Raw genomic sequence first — 15,381 nt, 5'->3', positions numbered from 1 at the left:
GGCTGGGCTATGTGCACCACTTCCGTTAACGATGAACCTGGCTTGGTTCCTTTGTGTAGGAAGGAACTGCAGATGCTGTTGTAGGCCGAAGATAGACACAGAAATGCTGGCGTAACTCAGCGGGGCAGGCAGCATCTCTGGAGAGAAGGAACAAATGAATGGGTGATGATTTGGGTCGAGACTTTAAAAAAAAAAATCAAAATATACTTTATTCGAGAAATAAATATATACAAAACATGTTCCTCACAAAACTCCACCCGCCATTATCGGAGGCTATACATACATTCAATACATACATTCAATACATACATTCAATACATACATTCAATACATACATTCAATACATACATTCAATACATACATTCAATACATACATTCAATACATACATTCAATACATACATTCAACACATACATTCAATACATACATTCAACACATACATTCAATACACACATTCAATACATACATTCAATACATACATTCAATACATACATTCAATACATACATTCAACACATACATTCAATACACACATTCAATACATACATTCAATACATACATTCAACACATACATTCAATACATACATTCAATACATACATTCAATACATACATTCAACACATACATTCAATACACACATTCAATACACACATTCAATACACATTCAATACATACATTCAATACATACATTCATACACCAATTACATAACATTTCCCCCCACCCTTGGCACTGGCATGGAATCCCTTCCCTTATTTGGAGGGGCGTCTCTCTCCACCACACCCTGCCCCCCCATGTCCAGCAGCGGAAGGACCCTAGACTGTGGTCCTCCCCCACAGGGGCTTGGCGTTGGCTGCACCGAGCTTCAGTGCGTCCCTCTGCACGTACTCCTGCAGTCTGCAGCGTGCCAGTCGGCAACATTCCCCCACGGACAGCTCGCTCCGCTGGGAGGTCAACAAGGCCCGGGCAGACCAGAGAGAATCTCTCACCGAGTTGATGACCTTCCAGCAGCACTGGATGTCCGTCTCTGAATGCGTCCCTGGGAACGGTCCGTAGATCACAGAGTTGGGTGGAGACCCTCCTTCTTCGTGGTCGGACTGATGCTGTCCCCGTGTGTGTGTGTGTTTGTGTGTGTGTGTGTGCCAGGCTGAGACGGTGGAGGGGCGGCGCTGGTTGCTGCAGGACTCTCACATCCAGGAGATCGTGAGCGACGTGACTGCACTTCTGGACAGCGGCAACAGATGGACGGCCAGCAATGCGGCCCTGGTTCTGGCCAGGGTGACCATCTGTGAATCGGGCTGCAGGACCATCCTGGACCACCCTCAGTGCACGCACACCCTGGCCAAGCTGATCGCCTCGCTGGGAATCGATGAGGCAGGTGAGCGAGCCCCTGCCCCGCTTACGTTGAACACTGAAGTGAGTCGATATTAGCTACACTAAGGTGTAGGGAAATAACTGCAGATGCTGGTACAAATCAAAGGTATTTAGTGCTGGAGTAACTCAGCAGGTCAGGCAGCATCTAGGAGAGAGGGAATGGGTGAGGGGGACGGGGAGAGAGAGAGAGGGGGGGACGGGAGAGAGAGAGAGAGAGGGGGACGGAGAGAGAGAAAGGGGGATAGAGAGATAGAGAGACGGAGCGAGTGAGTTGACGTATAGGGTTTCATGACCAGAACAGTTTGGCATTCAGTTTTTAAACATTCCAAATCTCTTATTATCCGAGTCAACAGATAATTTTGTTCATTTAAGTGAAGTGAATTTGGAATTACAATAGACAATAGGTGCAGGAGGAGGCCATTCGGCCCTTCGAGCCAGCACCGCCATTCAATGTGATGATGGCTGATCATTCTCAATCAGTACCCCGTTCCTGCCTTCTCCCCATACCCCCTGACTCCGCTATCCTTAAGAGCTATATCTAGCTCTCTCTTGAATGAATTACTTGCCCTTTTCAAAATTAATCATTTTCGGAGAAAAGCAGAGAGAGCATTTGCCCGTTTGTATTAATGTCAAACAGAAAGTTAAGATTTTACAGGATTTTATCCACTAATCATTTATCTCACCAGTGTGCTGTGGCATTTCGAATGTGGATATTTATTTTGCCTCCTTTTACAACTGCACTTTATTTCAGTTGAGATTACTGTCACCTACAGTGAGGTACAGTGAAAATCTGAAGAAGGGTCTAGACCCGAAACGTCACCCATTCCTTCTCTCCTGAGATGCTGCCTGACCCGCTGAGTTACTCCAGCACTTTGTAATACAGTGAAAACCCCTTTTCTTGCGTGCTAACCAGTCAGCGGAAGGACCATGCATGGTTCCAACCGAGCCATTTGGAGTGTGCAGATACATGATTAGGGAGAGTGCAGGAGGGAACTGCAGGTGCTGGTTAGATAGACACAAAGTGCCGGAGTAACTCAGCGGGTCAGGCAGCGTCTCTGGAGAGAAGGAATGGGTGACGTTTCGGGTCGAGACCCTTCTTCAGACTGACGTTTAGTGCAAGGTAAAGCCAGTAAAGTCTGATCAAGGATAGTCCGAGGGTTATCAGAGGTAGGTAGTAGTTCAGCACAGCTCTCTGGTTGAAAATCGTGCATCACAAGAATGGTCAAGAGAGGCATCAAGAGAGAGCTAGATAGAGCTTTTAAGGATAGCGGAGTCAGGGGGTATGGGGAGAAGGCAGGAACGGGGTACTGATTGAGAATGATCAGCCATGATCACATTGAATGGCGGTGCTGGCTCAAAGGGCTGAATGGCCTACTCCTGCACCTATTGTCTATTGTCTATTGTCTATTGTCAGCCTTCAGATCAGTCAGTGTAAAGGGGAACAGCATGTCCCATTGTTTGTACACTTTGCTGGAAGGCCACAGTTGGATTGAGACATCGTGCAGCAGCAGTTCGGGTGGATGTGCCAAAAGACTATCTGTCCAAACATGATTGTGGGTGAGCAGTGGGTCAGGGCAGGAGGAGACGAGAGTTGACATAGCTAACGAGACACTGCCTATTGGGGTGGCACGGTGGCACAGCGGTAGAGCTGCTGCCTCACAGCATCAAGGACCGGGGTTTCGATCCAGACCACGGGTGCTGTCGTTACGGTGGGTGTATGGGGTGAGCACGAGTTGGCGCAGACTCGGTGAGCCAAAGGGTCTGTTTTGTGCCACTGTATCACTGTGGCCAACTGTTTTCGCGCTGTATGTCTGAACTGAACTGTACGGAGTTTGTACGTTCTCCCCGCGACCTGCGTGGGTTTCCTCCGGGTGCTCCGGTTTCCTCCCACACTCCAAAGACGTACAGGTTTGTAGACTAATTAGCTTGGTAACAAAATTGTAAATTGTCCCAAGTGTGTGTAGGATAGTTTCGTTTTAGAGATACAGCGCAGAAACAGGCCCTTTCGGCCCACCGGGTCCGCGCCGACCAGCGATCCCCGCACACTAACACTATCCTACACCCAACTAGGGACAGTTTTTACATTTGCCCAGCCAATTAACCTACAAACCTGTACGTCTTTGGAGTGTGGGAGGAAGCCGAAGATCTCGGAGAAAACCCACGCAGGTCACGGGGAGAACGTGCAAACTCCGTACAGATGGCGCCCGTAGTCGGGATCGAACCCGGGTCTCCGGCGCTGTGAGACAGCAACTCTGCCGCTGCGCCACCGTGTCGAGGTGCTGCCTGAGCCGCTGAGTTACTCCAGCAATTTGTGTCTGCCTCCTTTAATCTACAAACCCGACAGGTCTGCAGGTTCATTGACTTTGGCAAGTTGTACAATGATCTCTCGAGTGTGTTGGTTGGTGTGTGTGTTGGGTGGGGGGGGGGGGGGGGGGTGGGGGGAATCACTGGGCGGCGCGGACTCGGTGGGGCTGAAGGGCCCAAACAGCAATCTCCGGGTTGTGAAGAAAGGTCTCGACCCAAACCGTCAGCCATTGCTTCTCTCCAGAGGTGCTGCCTGTTCCTTGCTGAGTTACCCCAGTTTTCTGTGTCTAATTCCAGGTTGTGATTGCCGGTCTGCCCCGTTGGTGATAACCCTCTCTCATTGCCCCTCGGCAGGTTGTGGGATGAGTGCAGCATTTGCTCTTGGACGTCTTTGCAATTTGGACACTGGCCTCAAACAGACGCTGGACATGGAGGAAGCTCCAGCGATGGTGAGATACCTCAACCATCCTGTCAACAACCACAGACGGTTTCTTCCCAGCTGATATCAGGCAACTGAACCATCCTACCACCAACCAGAGAACAGTCCTGAACTACTATCTACCTCTTTGGTGACCCTCGGACTATCCTTGATTGGACTTAACCTTGCACTTCCATTAGTGCTAATTGATTCCTCATTTGAAAGCGTCTTCAAATTCCACATTTAATTTCATTTATGGACAATAGGTGCAGGAGGAGGCCATTCGGCCCTTCGAGCCAGCACCGCCATTCGCTGTGATCATGGCTGATCATCCACAATCAGTACTCCGTTCCTGCCTTCTCCCCATACCCCCTGACTCCGCTATCCTTAAGAGCTCTGTCTAGTTCTCTCTTGAATGCATTCAGAGAATTGGCCTCCACTGCCTTCTGAGGCAGAGAATTCCACAGATTCACAACTCTCTGACTGAAAAGGTTTTTCCTCGTCTCCGTTCTAAATGGCCTACCCCTTATTCTTAAACTATGGCCCCTGGTTCTGGACTCCCCCAACATTGGGAACATGTTTCCTGCCTCTAACATGTCCAACCCCTTAATAATCTTATACGTTTCGATAAGATCCCCTCTCATCCTTCTAAATTCGATTTCCCCTGGACAAATTCCCTCACCATGTATCTGTAAACTGTGGACGCCCCGATTGTAATCATGCATCATCTTTCCACTCACTGGTTGATGCGTTTCACTGTACCTTGTTATGCGCGTCAATAGTTTAGTTTACTTTACAGATTCAGCGTGTAAACTGTGTCCATGCTGACCAATGATCCCCGCACACTAACACTATCCTAGACACACACACACTGGGGACTATTTACAATTTTACCGATGGCACAGCAGTGGAGTTGCTGCCTTACAGCGAATGCAGCGCCGGAGACCCGGGTTCCATCCCGTCTGCTGGCGCCGTCTGTACGGAGTTTGTACGTTCTCCCCGTGACCTGCGTGGGTTTTCTCCGAGATCTTCAGTTTCCTCCCACACTCAAAAGACGTACAGGTTTGTAGGTTAATTGGCTTGTTAAAGGTAAAAATTGTCCCTAGTGTATGTGGGATAGTGTTAGTGTGCTGGTCGTTGTGGACTCGGTGGGCCGAAGGGCCTGTTTCAGCGCTGTATCTCTGAACTAAACTAAACTGATTAACCTACAAACCTGCACGTCTTTGGAGTGTGGGAGGAAACCGGAGCACTGGGAGAAAACCCACGAGGTCACGCGGAGAACGTACAAACTCCGTACAGACAGCACCCGTAGTCAGGATCGAACCTGGGCCTCTGGCGCTGTGAGGCAGCAACTCTACCGCCGCGCCCATTATAATAAACTGAACTAACACTGTTGCCCTTGTTTAGATAACAGCGCTGGAGAGAATGATGTTGGACGGGGATACCGGGTGCAGCAAGAACGCTTGCTTTGCGCTGAGCTGCCTTGCTGCGGACAAGGACGGACACGCACATATCTTGCTGAATCCCATCTTCCCAGAAATACTGAACACCTTGTGCGTGTTACTGGAATCGCAGGAGCCAGAGTCGGCCTGGTTTGCTGCCATGTACGTAAATGCTAACAGTGTGAGGGTAAATCGAAGGTACCGCAAATTGCTGGAGTAACTCAGCGGGTCAGGTAGCATCTCTGGAGAGAAGGAATGGGTGACGTTTCGGGTCGGGACCCTTCTTCAGACTGATGTCGGGGGGCGGGACAAAGATAGGATGTAGGTAGATGGGTAGATGGGACTAGTGTAGCTGGGACATGTTGGCCGGTGTTGGCAAGTTGGGCCGAAGGGCCTGTTTCCGCACTGTATCACTCTATGACTCCAGATTGGTGAGAGTTGTTGGGGACATGCCAAACCTCCTAAGCCTTCTAAGGACATACTGTTTTGAGGGGAATAATGTGTCTCGTTTCTATACTCACAGGACGTTAAGAGTATTGGGCAGTCATCCAAAAGGAGTTGTCAAACTGAGAGAACATCCGAAAATCTCCACCCTGTTGAAGGTTGGTAATGATGCCAGTTCACAAGGTCATAAGTGACAGCAGCAGAATTAGGCCATTCGGCCCATCGAGTCTACTCCACCATTCAATCATGGCTGATCTATCTTTCCCTCCCAACCCCATTCTCCTGCCTTCTCCCCATAACCCCTGACACCCGTACTGATCAAGAATCTATCCATCTCTGCCTTAAAAATACCCACTGACTTGTCCTCTACAGCCTTCTGTGGCGATGAATTCCACAGATTCACCACCCTCTGACTGAAGAAATTCTTCATCATCTCCTTCCTTTTCTTTGTCCCGCCCCCCCCCCGACTTCAGTCTGAAGAAGGGTCACCCGTTCCTTCTCTCCTAGATGCTGCCTGTCCCGCTGAGTTACTCCAGCATTTTGTGATACCTTCATAAAGGAACGTCCTTTAATTCTGAGGCTGTGGCCTCTGGTCCTAGACTCTCCCACTAGTGGAAACATCCTCTCCACATCCACTCTATCCAGGCCGCTCACTATTCGATGTTTCAATAAGGTCCCCCTTCATTCTTCTAAACTCCAGCGAGTACAGGCCCAGGGCCGACAAACGCTCATCATAAGTCTGAAGAAACGTTGCCCACACCTTCCCTCCTGAGATTTAGATTTAGATTTAGATTTAGAGATACAGCGCAGAAACAGGCCCTTCGGCCCACCGGGGCCGTGCCGCCCAGCCCAGCGCTACCCGCACATTAACACTATCTCATCTCACTGTCTACCTCATCATAAGTAAATCCACTCGTTCCTGGAATCATTCTTGGAAACCTCCTCTGGACCTTCTCCAGATCCAGCACATCCTTCCACATATGTGCGGCCCAAAATTGCTCACTGTACTCCAAATGTGGCCTGACCGGCGCCTTATTGAGCCCGGGCATTGTGCTGCTGATTTTGTATTGTAGCAGTGACCTTGAGTGCTGATTTTAATCCTGTCCCGTGTTGCATAGAGTATGGCCTGCTCGCCCACGGCTGGCAAGGACCTGCTGGAAGAAGTGGACTTCACCTTGAGAAAGCTGCAGCCTGTCCCCAAACCCCCCCCGCCCCATGTGGACATCCTGAACGCCAACTCAATCCAAATCAGCTGGAATAAGCTGGTGCTGGACAGTGGACTGGAGGTGATGTACAGGTGAGAACAAACGTAGTGGTTGGAAGTAGTTTAGTTTAGTTTAGACATACAGGCCCTTCGGCCCACCGAGACCGTGCCGACCTGCGAACCCCACACACAAACACAAGGACCTACGCACACTAAGGACACTAATACTAAGTATTCAAACCCAAGCCAATTAACCTACAAACCTGCACGTCTTTGGAGTGTGGGGGGAAACCGAAGATCTCGGAGAAAACCCACGCAGGTCAATAGACAATAGACAATAGGTGCAGGAAGAGGCCATTCGGCCCTTTGAGCCAGCACCGCCATTCAATGTGATCATGGCTGATCATTCTCAATCAGTACCCCGTTCCTGCCTTCTCCCCATACCCCAGGTCACGGGGAGAACGTACAAACTCCGTGCAGACAGCACCCGTAGTCGGGATGGAACCCGGGTCTCCGGCGCTGCAAGCGCTGTAAGGCGGCAACTCTACCGCTGCGCCACCGTGCCACCCAGAATAGTTTTCTGTTTAGTTTGATTCAGTTGAGGAATACACTGCAGGTACCATCCATTTATACATGTATTTCTGTAATAATACATATCTGTAAATGGCTCGATTGTAATCATGTGTTGTCTTTCCGCTGACTGGTCAACACGCAACAAAAGCTTTTCACTGTACCTCGGTACACATGACAATGAACTAAACTGAAACTGAACAAGCCCTTCTACCCACTGGGTCTGCACTGACCAGCGATCCTCACACACTGATACTATTCTACACACACTAGGGACAATTTACGTTTATACCAAGCCAATTAATCTACAAACCTTTATGTCTTTAAAGTGTGGGAGGAAACTGGAGCACCCGGAGAAAACCCACGCAGGTCACAGGGAGAACGTACAAACTCCATACAGACATTTACTCGACCCGAAACGTCACCCGTTCCTTCTCTCCAGAGCTGCTGCCTGTCCCGCTGAGTTACTCCAGCATTTCCAGTCCACCTTCGCTGCAAACTTGCACCTGCAGTTCCTTCCTACACATTTAGTTGGGTTTAGTTTGATTTAGTTTAGAGACACAGAGTGGAAAAAGGCCACAGGCCCCACCGAGTCCATGCCGACCAGCGATTACTCACACCCCAGTTCTCTCCGACACACATAGTGACAATTTTACTGAAGCCAATTAACCTTCAAACCTGCACGTCTTTTACACGGAAACATAGATAATAGGTTCAGGAGGAGGTCATAGAAACATAGAAACATAGAAAATAGGTGCAGGAGTAGGCTATTCGGCCCTTCGAGCCTGCACCGCCATTCAATATGATCATGGCTGATCATCCAACTCAGTATCCTGTACCTGCCATCTCTCCATACCCTCTGATCCCTTTAGCCACAAGGGCCACATCTAACTCCCTCTTAAATATAGCCAATGAACTGGCCTCAACTACCTTCTGTGGCAGAGAATTCCACAGATTCACCACTCTCTGTGTGAAAAAAAACGTTCTCATCTCGCTCCTAAAAGACTTCCCCCTTATCCTTAAACTGTGACCCCTTGTTCTGGACTTCCCCAACATCGGGAACAATCTTCCTGCATCTAGCCTGTCCAACCCCTTAAGAATTTTGTAAGTTTCTATAAGATCCCCCCTCAATCTTCTAAATTCCAGGTCATTCGGCCCTTCGAGCCAGTTCATTGTGATCACGACTGATCATCCACAATCAGTAACCCTTGCCTGCCTTCTCCCCATATCCCATGATTCCGCTAGCCCCTAGAGCTCTATCTAACTCTCTTTTAAATTCATCCAGTGAATTGGCCTCCACTGCCCTCTGTGGCAGAGAATTCCACAAATCCACAACTCTCTGGGTTGCGTGATTTCTTAATTCCCCTTCTTCATTCTTCCCTGTACCACTAAACTCACTTTGATAACTTCTGTATGCGACCCACTTTAACACAAGATCGGTGCAAGTGTTTAAATAACCACCTTTGTGTCTAGGAGAATTCGCTCAACAGGTTATCGAGTAAGTTCATAAGTGACGGCAGCAGAATGAGGCCATTCGGCCCATCAAGTCCACTCCGCCATTCAATCATGGCTGATCTATCTCTCCCTCCTCACCCCATTCTCCTGTCTTCTCCCCATAACATCTGACACCCGCACTAATCAATAATCTGTCTCTGCCTTAAAAACATCCAGTGAATTGGCCTCCACAGCCTTCTGTGGCAATGAATTCCACACATTCACAACTCTGGGTGAAAAAAAGTTCCTTTTTCTCATCTCAGTTTTAAATGGCCTCCCCTTTATTCTAAGATTGTGGCCCCTGGTTCTGGACTCCCCCAACATTGGGAACATTTTTCCTGCATCTAGATTGTCCAGTCTTTTTATAAGTTTATACGTCTCGATAAGATGGCCTTTTATCATTCTTAGACTGTGTGGCCCCTGGTTCTGGACTCGCCCAACATTGGGAACATTTTTCCTGCATCTAGCTTGTCCAGTCCTTTTGTCTCGATAAGATGACCTTTTATCATTCTTAGACTGTGTGGCCCCAGGCTCTGGAAGGTCTCTGGTGGTGAATGTACTTGAGCGTGGTTCACTTTGCTGTCATTTCAGCTTGTTTGATGGAGACAGGTTACTGTACAAGGGCCCGGATTGTAGGTACGTGCTGGCGGACGTGAAGGCGAGCAAGGAGTACGCCTTCAGGCTGCACGTTGGCACTGAGGGGGATGACGGGCTGTACAGCGATGTGAGCAGGGTCACGGTGGAGGAGTCCGTCCCGAGCTGCCCGCTGGACTTCCGGGTCATTGGCTGCACGCCAACCCAGCTGAAGCTGTCGTGGTCCCCGCCGCCGCAGCCCAGCGGCACCATCCGCTGCTACGTGGTGTACAAGGGCGAGGCGGCCATCGAGACGACATCGGAGCGCAGCTGCATCGTGAGCGGCCTCGCCCCTTCCCGGGGCTACCTGTTCCACGTGTGCGCGTGCACCGGCAAGGGCAAGGGGCAGCGCGCCGCGCTGTGGGGCCGCACGGCCGACCCCGGAGACCACGCCCCGGGCAGGCTGACCGCCAATGTGCTGGGCCGCAACGAGATGTTCATCACCTGGGACATGCCCCAGGTGCCCCTGGGACGCCTGTTCAACTTCGAGCTGTGCATGAACGGCAAGGTGGTCTACCTGGGCCCCGACCGATCCTTCACCGCCCGCCGCCTGACCGCCAACTCCGAGTATGCCTGCACCGTCAGCGCCATCACCAGCGAGGGCAAGTGCGAGACCAAGCCCGTGGTCAAGAGGACGGCCAAGGACGAGTATGTGAACACCACCAGGTACGGCCAGGCCTTACCGACCCTGGAGCACAATGGCCCATCCGCCGGACCAAGGCGCCCTTTACGTGGCCACTCCTCGCATACCCTGGCCCTTTAGGTGGTCACTCCTCGCATACCCTGGCCCTTTACGTGGCCACTCCTCACATACTCTGGCCCTTTACGTGGCCACTCCTCGCATACCCTGGCCCTTTACGTGGCCACTCCTCGCATACCCTGGCCCTTTACGTGGCCACTCCTCGCATACCCTGGCCCTTTACGTGGCCACTCCTCGCGTACCCTGGGCGTGCAAAGCAAAGAATCTCACCCTGACTCCCTCTCTGCCTGCAACACTAAAGCGTTCATTTATAAAGTTTAGTTTAGAGATACAGCGAGGAAACAGGCCCTTCGGCCCACCGTGTCCGCGCCGCCCAGCGATCCCCGCACACCAACACTCTCCCACACCATCACTTCACCCAGCTGCAGTTCCACCATTTGAATTTCAACTTTGTTTTTCAGCCATACTTTGTTGTGTGTTTTGCAAATAATGGCTCCAGGAAAGATTGTTCAGAGACTTTGCCTCTGCTTTGTGTTCCTGTCTTTAGTTTAGTTTAGTTTAGAGATACAGCGCAAAACACCCCATTTCAGCCCACCAAGTCCGCGCCGACCAGCGATCCCCGCATGCTAACACTATCCTACACACACTAGGGACAATTTTTACATTTGCCCAGCCAATTAACCGACAAATCTGTACGTCTTTGGAGTGTGGGAGGAAACCGAAGATCTCGGAGAAAACCCACGCAGGTCACGGGGAGAACGTACAAACTCCGTACGGACGGCCCCCGTAGTCGGGATGGAACCCGGGTCTCCGGCGCTGCATTCGCTGCAAGGCAGCAACTCTACCGCTGCGCCACCGTGCCGCCCTGTTCATAAAGTTCATCAAAGTGGAGGAGAGGTGTAGGAAGAGAATGAATGAATGGAATACTTCATTGAAATTCTTTGCTTGCACACCCAAGGTATGCAAAGAGTCGCCACATAAAGGGCGCCGACAAAGTATCGCGAGCCCCAGGTCCTCCATTATTCTCCTCCCCCTCCCTCACGGCGGTCCCCCCCCCCCACGGCGGTCCCCCCCCCCCACGCCGGGTCCTCCTTTGTTCTTTGTTCCTAGCGATACGATACGATACGATAGAACTTTATTTATCCCAGGAGGGAAATTGATTTAGATTTTAGATTTTTTTTAGATTTAGAGATACAGTGCGGAAACAGGCCCTTCGGCCCACCGAGTCCGTGCCGCCCAGCGATCCCCGCACATTTCCGCGCTGTATCTGAAAAAATAAATAAATAAAATTAACACTATCCTACACACACTGGGGACAATTTTTACATTTACCCAGTCAATTAACCTACATACCTGTACATCTTTGGAGTGTGGGAGGAAACCGAAGATCTCGGAGAAAACCCACGCAGGTCACGGGGAGAACGTACAAACCCCGTACAGACAGCGCCCGTAGTCAGGATCGAACCTGGGTCTCCGGCGCTGCATTCGCTGTAAGGCAGCAACTCTACCGCTGCGCTACTGTGCAGTCCCCCATTGATCTGCCAACAATCATAAAAACACAACAAGAAGCAGGAAACAGGAAATTAAAGTGATGAGTGGAAAAGATTGGGGGATGTGTAAAAATTGGGGAGGGGGAGGGGATTCAGTCTGCCCACGACAGAAGGGGGAGGAGTTGCCCAGTTTGATAGCCACAGAGAAGAAGGTTCTCCTGTGGCGTTCGTTCTGTGCTGCATCTTGGTGGGACCAGTCTGTTGCTGAAGGTGCTCATCAGGTTGACCAGCGTGTCACGGAGGGGGGGCGATGCGTCCTTTGGCTCCAGAAGAAGTGTAGGTCGAGGAGAGAAGATCTTTACAGTTCAGTTGAGTTCATTGTCACGTGTACCGAGGTACAGTGAATAGCTTTTGTTGCGTCCTAACCAGTCAGCGGAAAGACAATACATGATTACAATCGAGCCGTCCACAGTGTATAACAGTATAATAACAGTATAACAGAACTTTATTGTCATTCGGTATAAATACCGAACGGAATTTCAGCAGTCAGCAGGCACACAGCAAAAAAGAAAAGAACGCACGACACACGACCCAAACACAGACATCCATCACAGTAACTCCAAACACCCCCTCACTGTGATGGAGGCAACAAAACATACAGATACAGGATAAAGGGAATAACGTTTAGTGCAAGGTAAAGCCAGCAAAGTCCGATCAAGGATAGTCCGAGGGTCACCAATGAGGTAGATAGTAGTTCAGCACTGCTCTCTGGTTGTGGTAGGATGGTTCAGTTGCCTGATAACAGCCGGGAAGAAACTGTCCCTGAATCTGGAGGTGTGCGTTTTCACACTTCTGTGCCTTTTGCCCTGATGGGAGAGGGGAGAAGAGGGAGTGGCCGGGGTGAGACTGGTCCTTGATTATGCTGCTGGGTTTAGGAAGAGGAGAGGTGTAGGTGTAGAACATTTGTGAGAAGGAACAGCAGATGCTGGTTTACACTGAAGATAGACACAAAAAGCTGGAGTAACTCAAAGGGTCAGGCAGCATCTGAGGAGAAAAGGTAAAGGTGACGTTTCAGGTCAATGCCTTTCTTCAGAGAAACTAGTTTAGTTTGGTTTAGACTCTAAATGCTGGAGTAACTCAGTGGGGTTTCTCCAGGATTTCTGGTTTCCTTCCAGACTCCAAAGATGTACGGGGTTATAGGTTAATTGGCTGTGGTCCCTCGTGCGTGGTGTAGAGCTGTGTTAGTGTGCGGGGATCGCTGGTCGGAGTGGGCTCGGTGTGCTGACGGGCCTGTTTCCGCGCTGTGTCTCTAATCTAGACTAAACTTGGAACCCTCAGTCTGAATTTTCACTTGCGTTGTTTTCTTGGTGTTGCTCTGCTTCCAGGTGCCTTTACTCCCCAGCCCGCAGAAGCCAACCAGCTGCTCCACCTTCAACCAGAGACGTATCCGACTTGTCTGAGCGGCTCCGGAAATTGAGAACACAACCAGGGGCTCATAAAGAACAGACCTCGAGCAGAACAGCGAAAGCCCCCCAGGTCCCCAGTAAAGGTTGTCTAAAAGCAACTCCTAAGTTCATAAGTTAAAACGTTGCATCAGATCTCAGACTGTGCGTGGGAGATAGATAGCCCGTATAAAGTGGGGTGGCGCGGCGGTAGAGTTGCTGCCTCACAGCGCCGGAGACCCGGGTTCCATCGCGACTACGGGTGCTGTCTGTATGGAGATTGTACGTTCTCCCCGTGACCTGTGTGGGTTTACTCCAGGATCTCCGGTTTCCTCCCACACTCCAAAGATGTGCGGGTTTGTAGGTTAATTGGCTTTGGTAACGATTGTTGATTGTCCCTAGTGTGTGTAGGGTAGTGCTAGTTTATGGGGGGATCGCTGGTTGGCATGGACTGGTTCGTGCTGGCATGGACTGGTTCCGTGCTGTTTCTCTAAACTAGACTAAACTAAATCCTTCCTCCAGAAATGAGGCCCGTAACAATAGACAATAGACAATAGACAATAGGTACAGGAGTCAGGTACAGGAGTAGGCCACCTGCCCACATTTGGCCCATATCCCTCTAAACCTCTCCTATCCACCTACCTGTCCAAATAGACAATAGGTGCAGGAGGAGGCCATTTGGCCCTTCGAGCCAGCACCACCATTCAATGTGATCATGGCTGATCATTCTCAATCAGTACCCCGTTCCTGCCTTCTCCCCATACCCCCTGACTCCGCTATCCTTAAGAGCTCTATCTAGCTCTCTCTTGAATGCATTCAGAGAATTGACCTCCACTGCCTTCTGAGGCAGAGAATTCCACAGATTCACAACTCTCTGACTGAAAAAGTTTTTCCTCAACTCAGTTCTAAGGTCACGGGGAGAACGTACAAACTCCGTACAGACGGCACCCGCAATCGGGATCGAACCCGGGTCTCTGGTGGCAAATCTACCACTGCGCCACTGTGCCGCCCTTTTTTGCGATGATTGACGCAGGACATGGATTGTCCGAAAGTCCAGCCTATCCTACTGAAGGATGATGGGCGGGTGTGGAAGGAATGACAAAGCAGTAACGAGCTGCAGTAGCTGTGGGAGTGCCATTATTTAGGAGCTTTGATTGCCCAGTCTCAGGTTGAAGTTTGCTTTAATTTTAATGTAGAAAGTCTTCAGCAAAGGTCTTTTATCTCCTTGAATGATATCCATTCAGGAAGTGGCGGTGCTGCCCTGCAGTCCGTTTGTCTTTGGTGTGTTTTGTTGTTTTTGGTCTTAATTGTAGTGTGTAGATGTGATGTGATATTTGTTGTGGTTGTGCACTATGTGTGGTGTGTGGTGTGGGGGGGGGGGGGGGGGGGGAACTGTAAAATTGTCTCTTCCGAACGGAGTCCTGACCTTTGTTTTCTGGGTGGTGTCTCCGTTCCCGCTGCGGCCTACCATCGGCCAAACACCTGGAGCCTGCAGCCTCCAGCTGGGACCACCTGGGCCTCTGGTTCGCAGAGCCCACGGACCGGACTCACCGTCTGCGGCGCAGGCTGCCTTCGGAGGCTGTGGTGGCGCCGGGGGAGTGGCTGCGACTCGCCTTCGGAGGCTCCGGCTGCGGGCCGCGTGGACGTCGGAAGCTCGCAGGCCCTGCCCTGGGTGGGGGCCGACATTGGGAGCTCCGGCAGCGGCAGCGTCTTCGCCCGCCCCGGATCGTGGGGCTTGGGTCGGCCCACCGTGGACCTTTCACCATCCGGCGCAGCCTGGAACGTGGCAACTTCAACAGCCTGACCGCGGGAGAAGACGGCATGGGAAGAGAAAAGACATCCTGGCCTTCCATCACAGTGAGGAGGGGACTG

The 15,381-nt window shown here is 50.8% G+C and overlaps 1 protein-coding gene across 1 annotated transcript in view; it reads left to right on the top strand.

Annotated features, from left to right (window-relative positions):
• The window catches only part of LOC144608442 (uncharacterized), a 29,842-nt gene extending 14,991 nt beyond the window's left edge, over positions 1–14,851 (top strand). The window contains exons 3-9 of the mRNA XM_078426216.1: positions 1,141–1,372; positions 4,027–4,121; positions 5,498–5,694; positions 6,056–6,134; positions 7,095–7,273; positions 9,836–10,543; positions 13,453–14,851. Of these exons, the coding sequence (XP_078282342.1) occupies positions 1,141–1,372; positions 4,027–4,121; positions 5,498–5,694; positions 6,056–6,134; positions 7,095–7,273; positions 9,836–10,543; positions 13,453–13,651 (1,689 nt within the window). The 3' untranslated portion in view covers positions 13,652–14,851. The remainder of the gene's footprint in view (positions 1–1,140; positions 1,373–4,026; positions 4,122–5,497; positions 5,695–6,055; positions 6,135–7,094; positions 7,274–9,835; positions 10,544–13,452) is intronic.
• The last annotated feature ends 530 nt before the right edge of the window (positions 14,852–15,381 follow it).

Source organism: Rhinoraja longicauda, chromosome 31 (assembly GCF_053455715.1).
Source record: "Rhinoraja longicauda isolate Sanriku21f chromosome 31, sRhiLon1.1, whole genome shotgun sequence".
Classification (NCBI taxonomy): Eukaryota; Metazoa; Chordata; class Chondrichthyes; order Rajiformes; family Arhynchobatidae; genus Rhinoraja; species Rhinoraja longicauda.
Note: the sequence above shows the minus strand (reverse complement) of the source record. Positions and strands in the feature narration are given on the sequence as shown.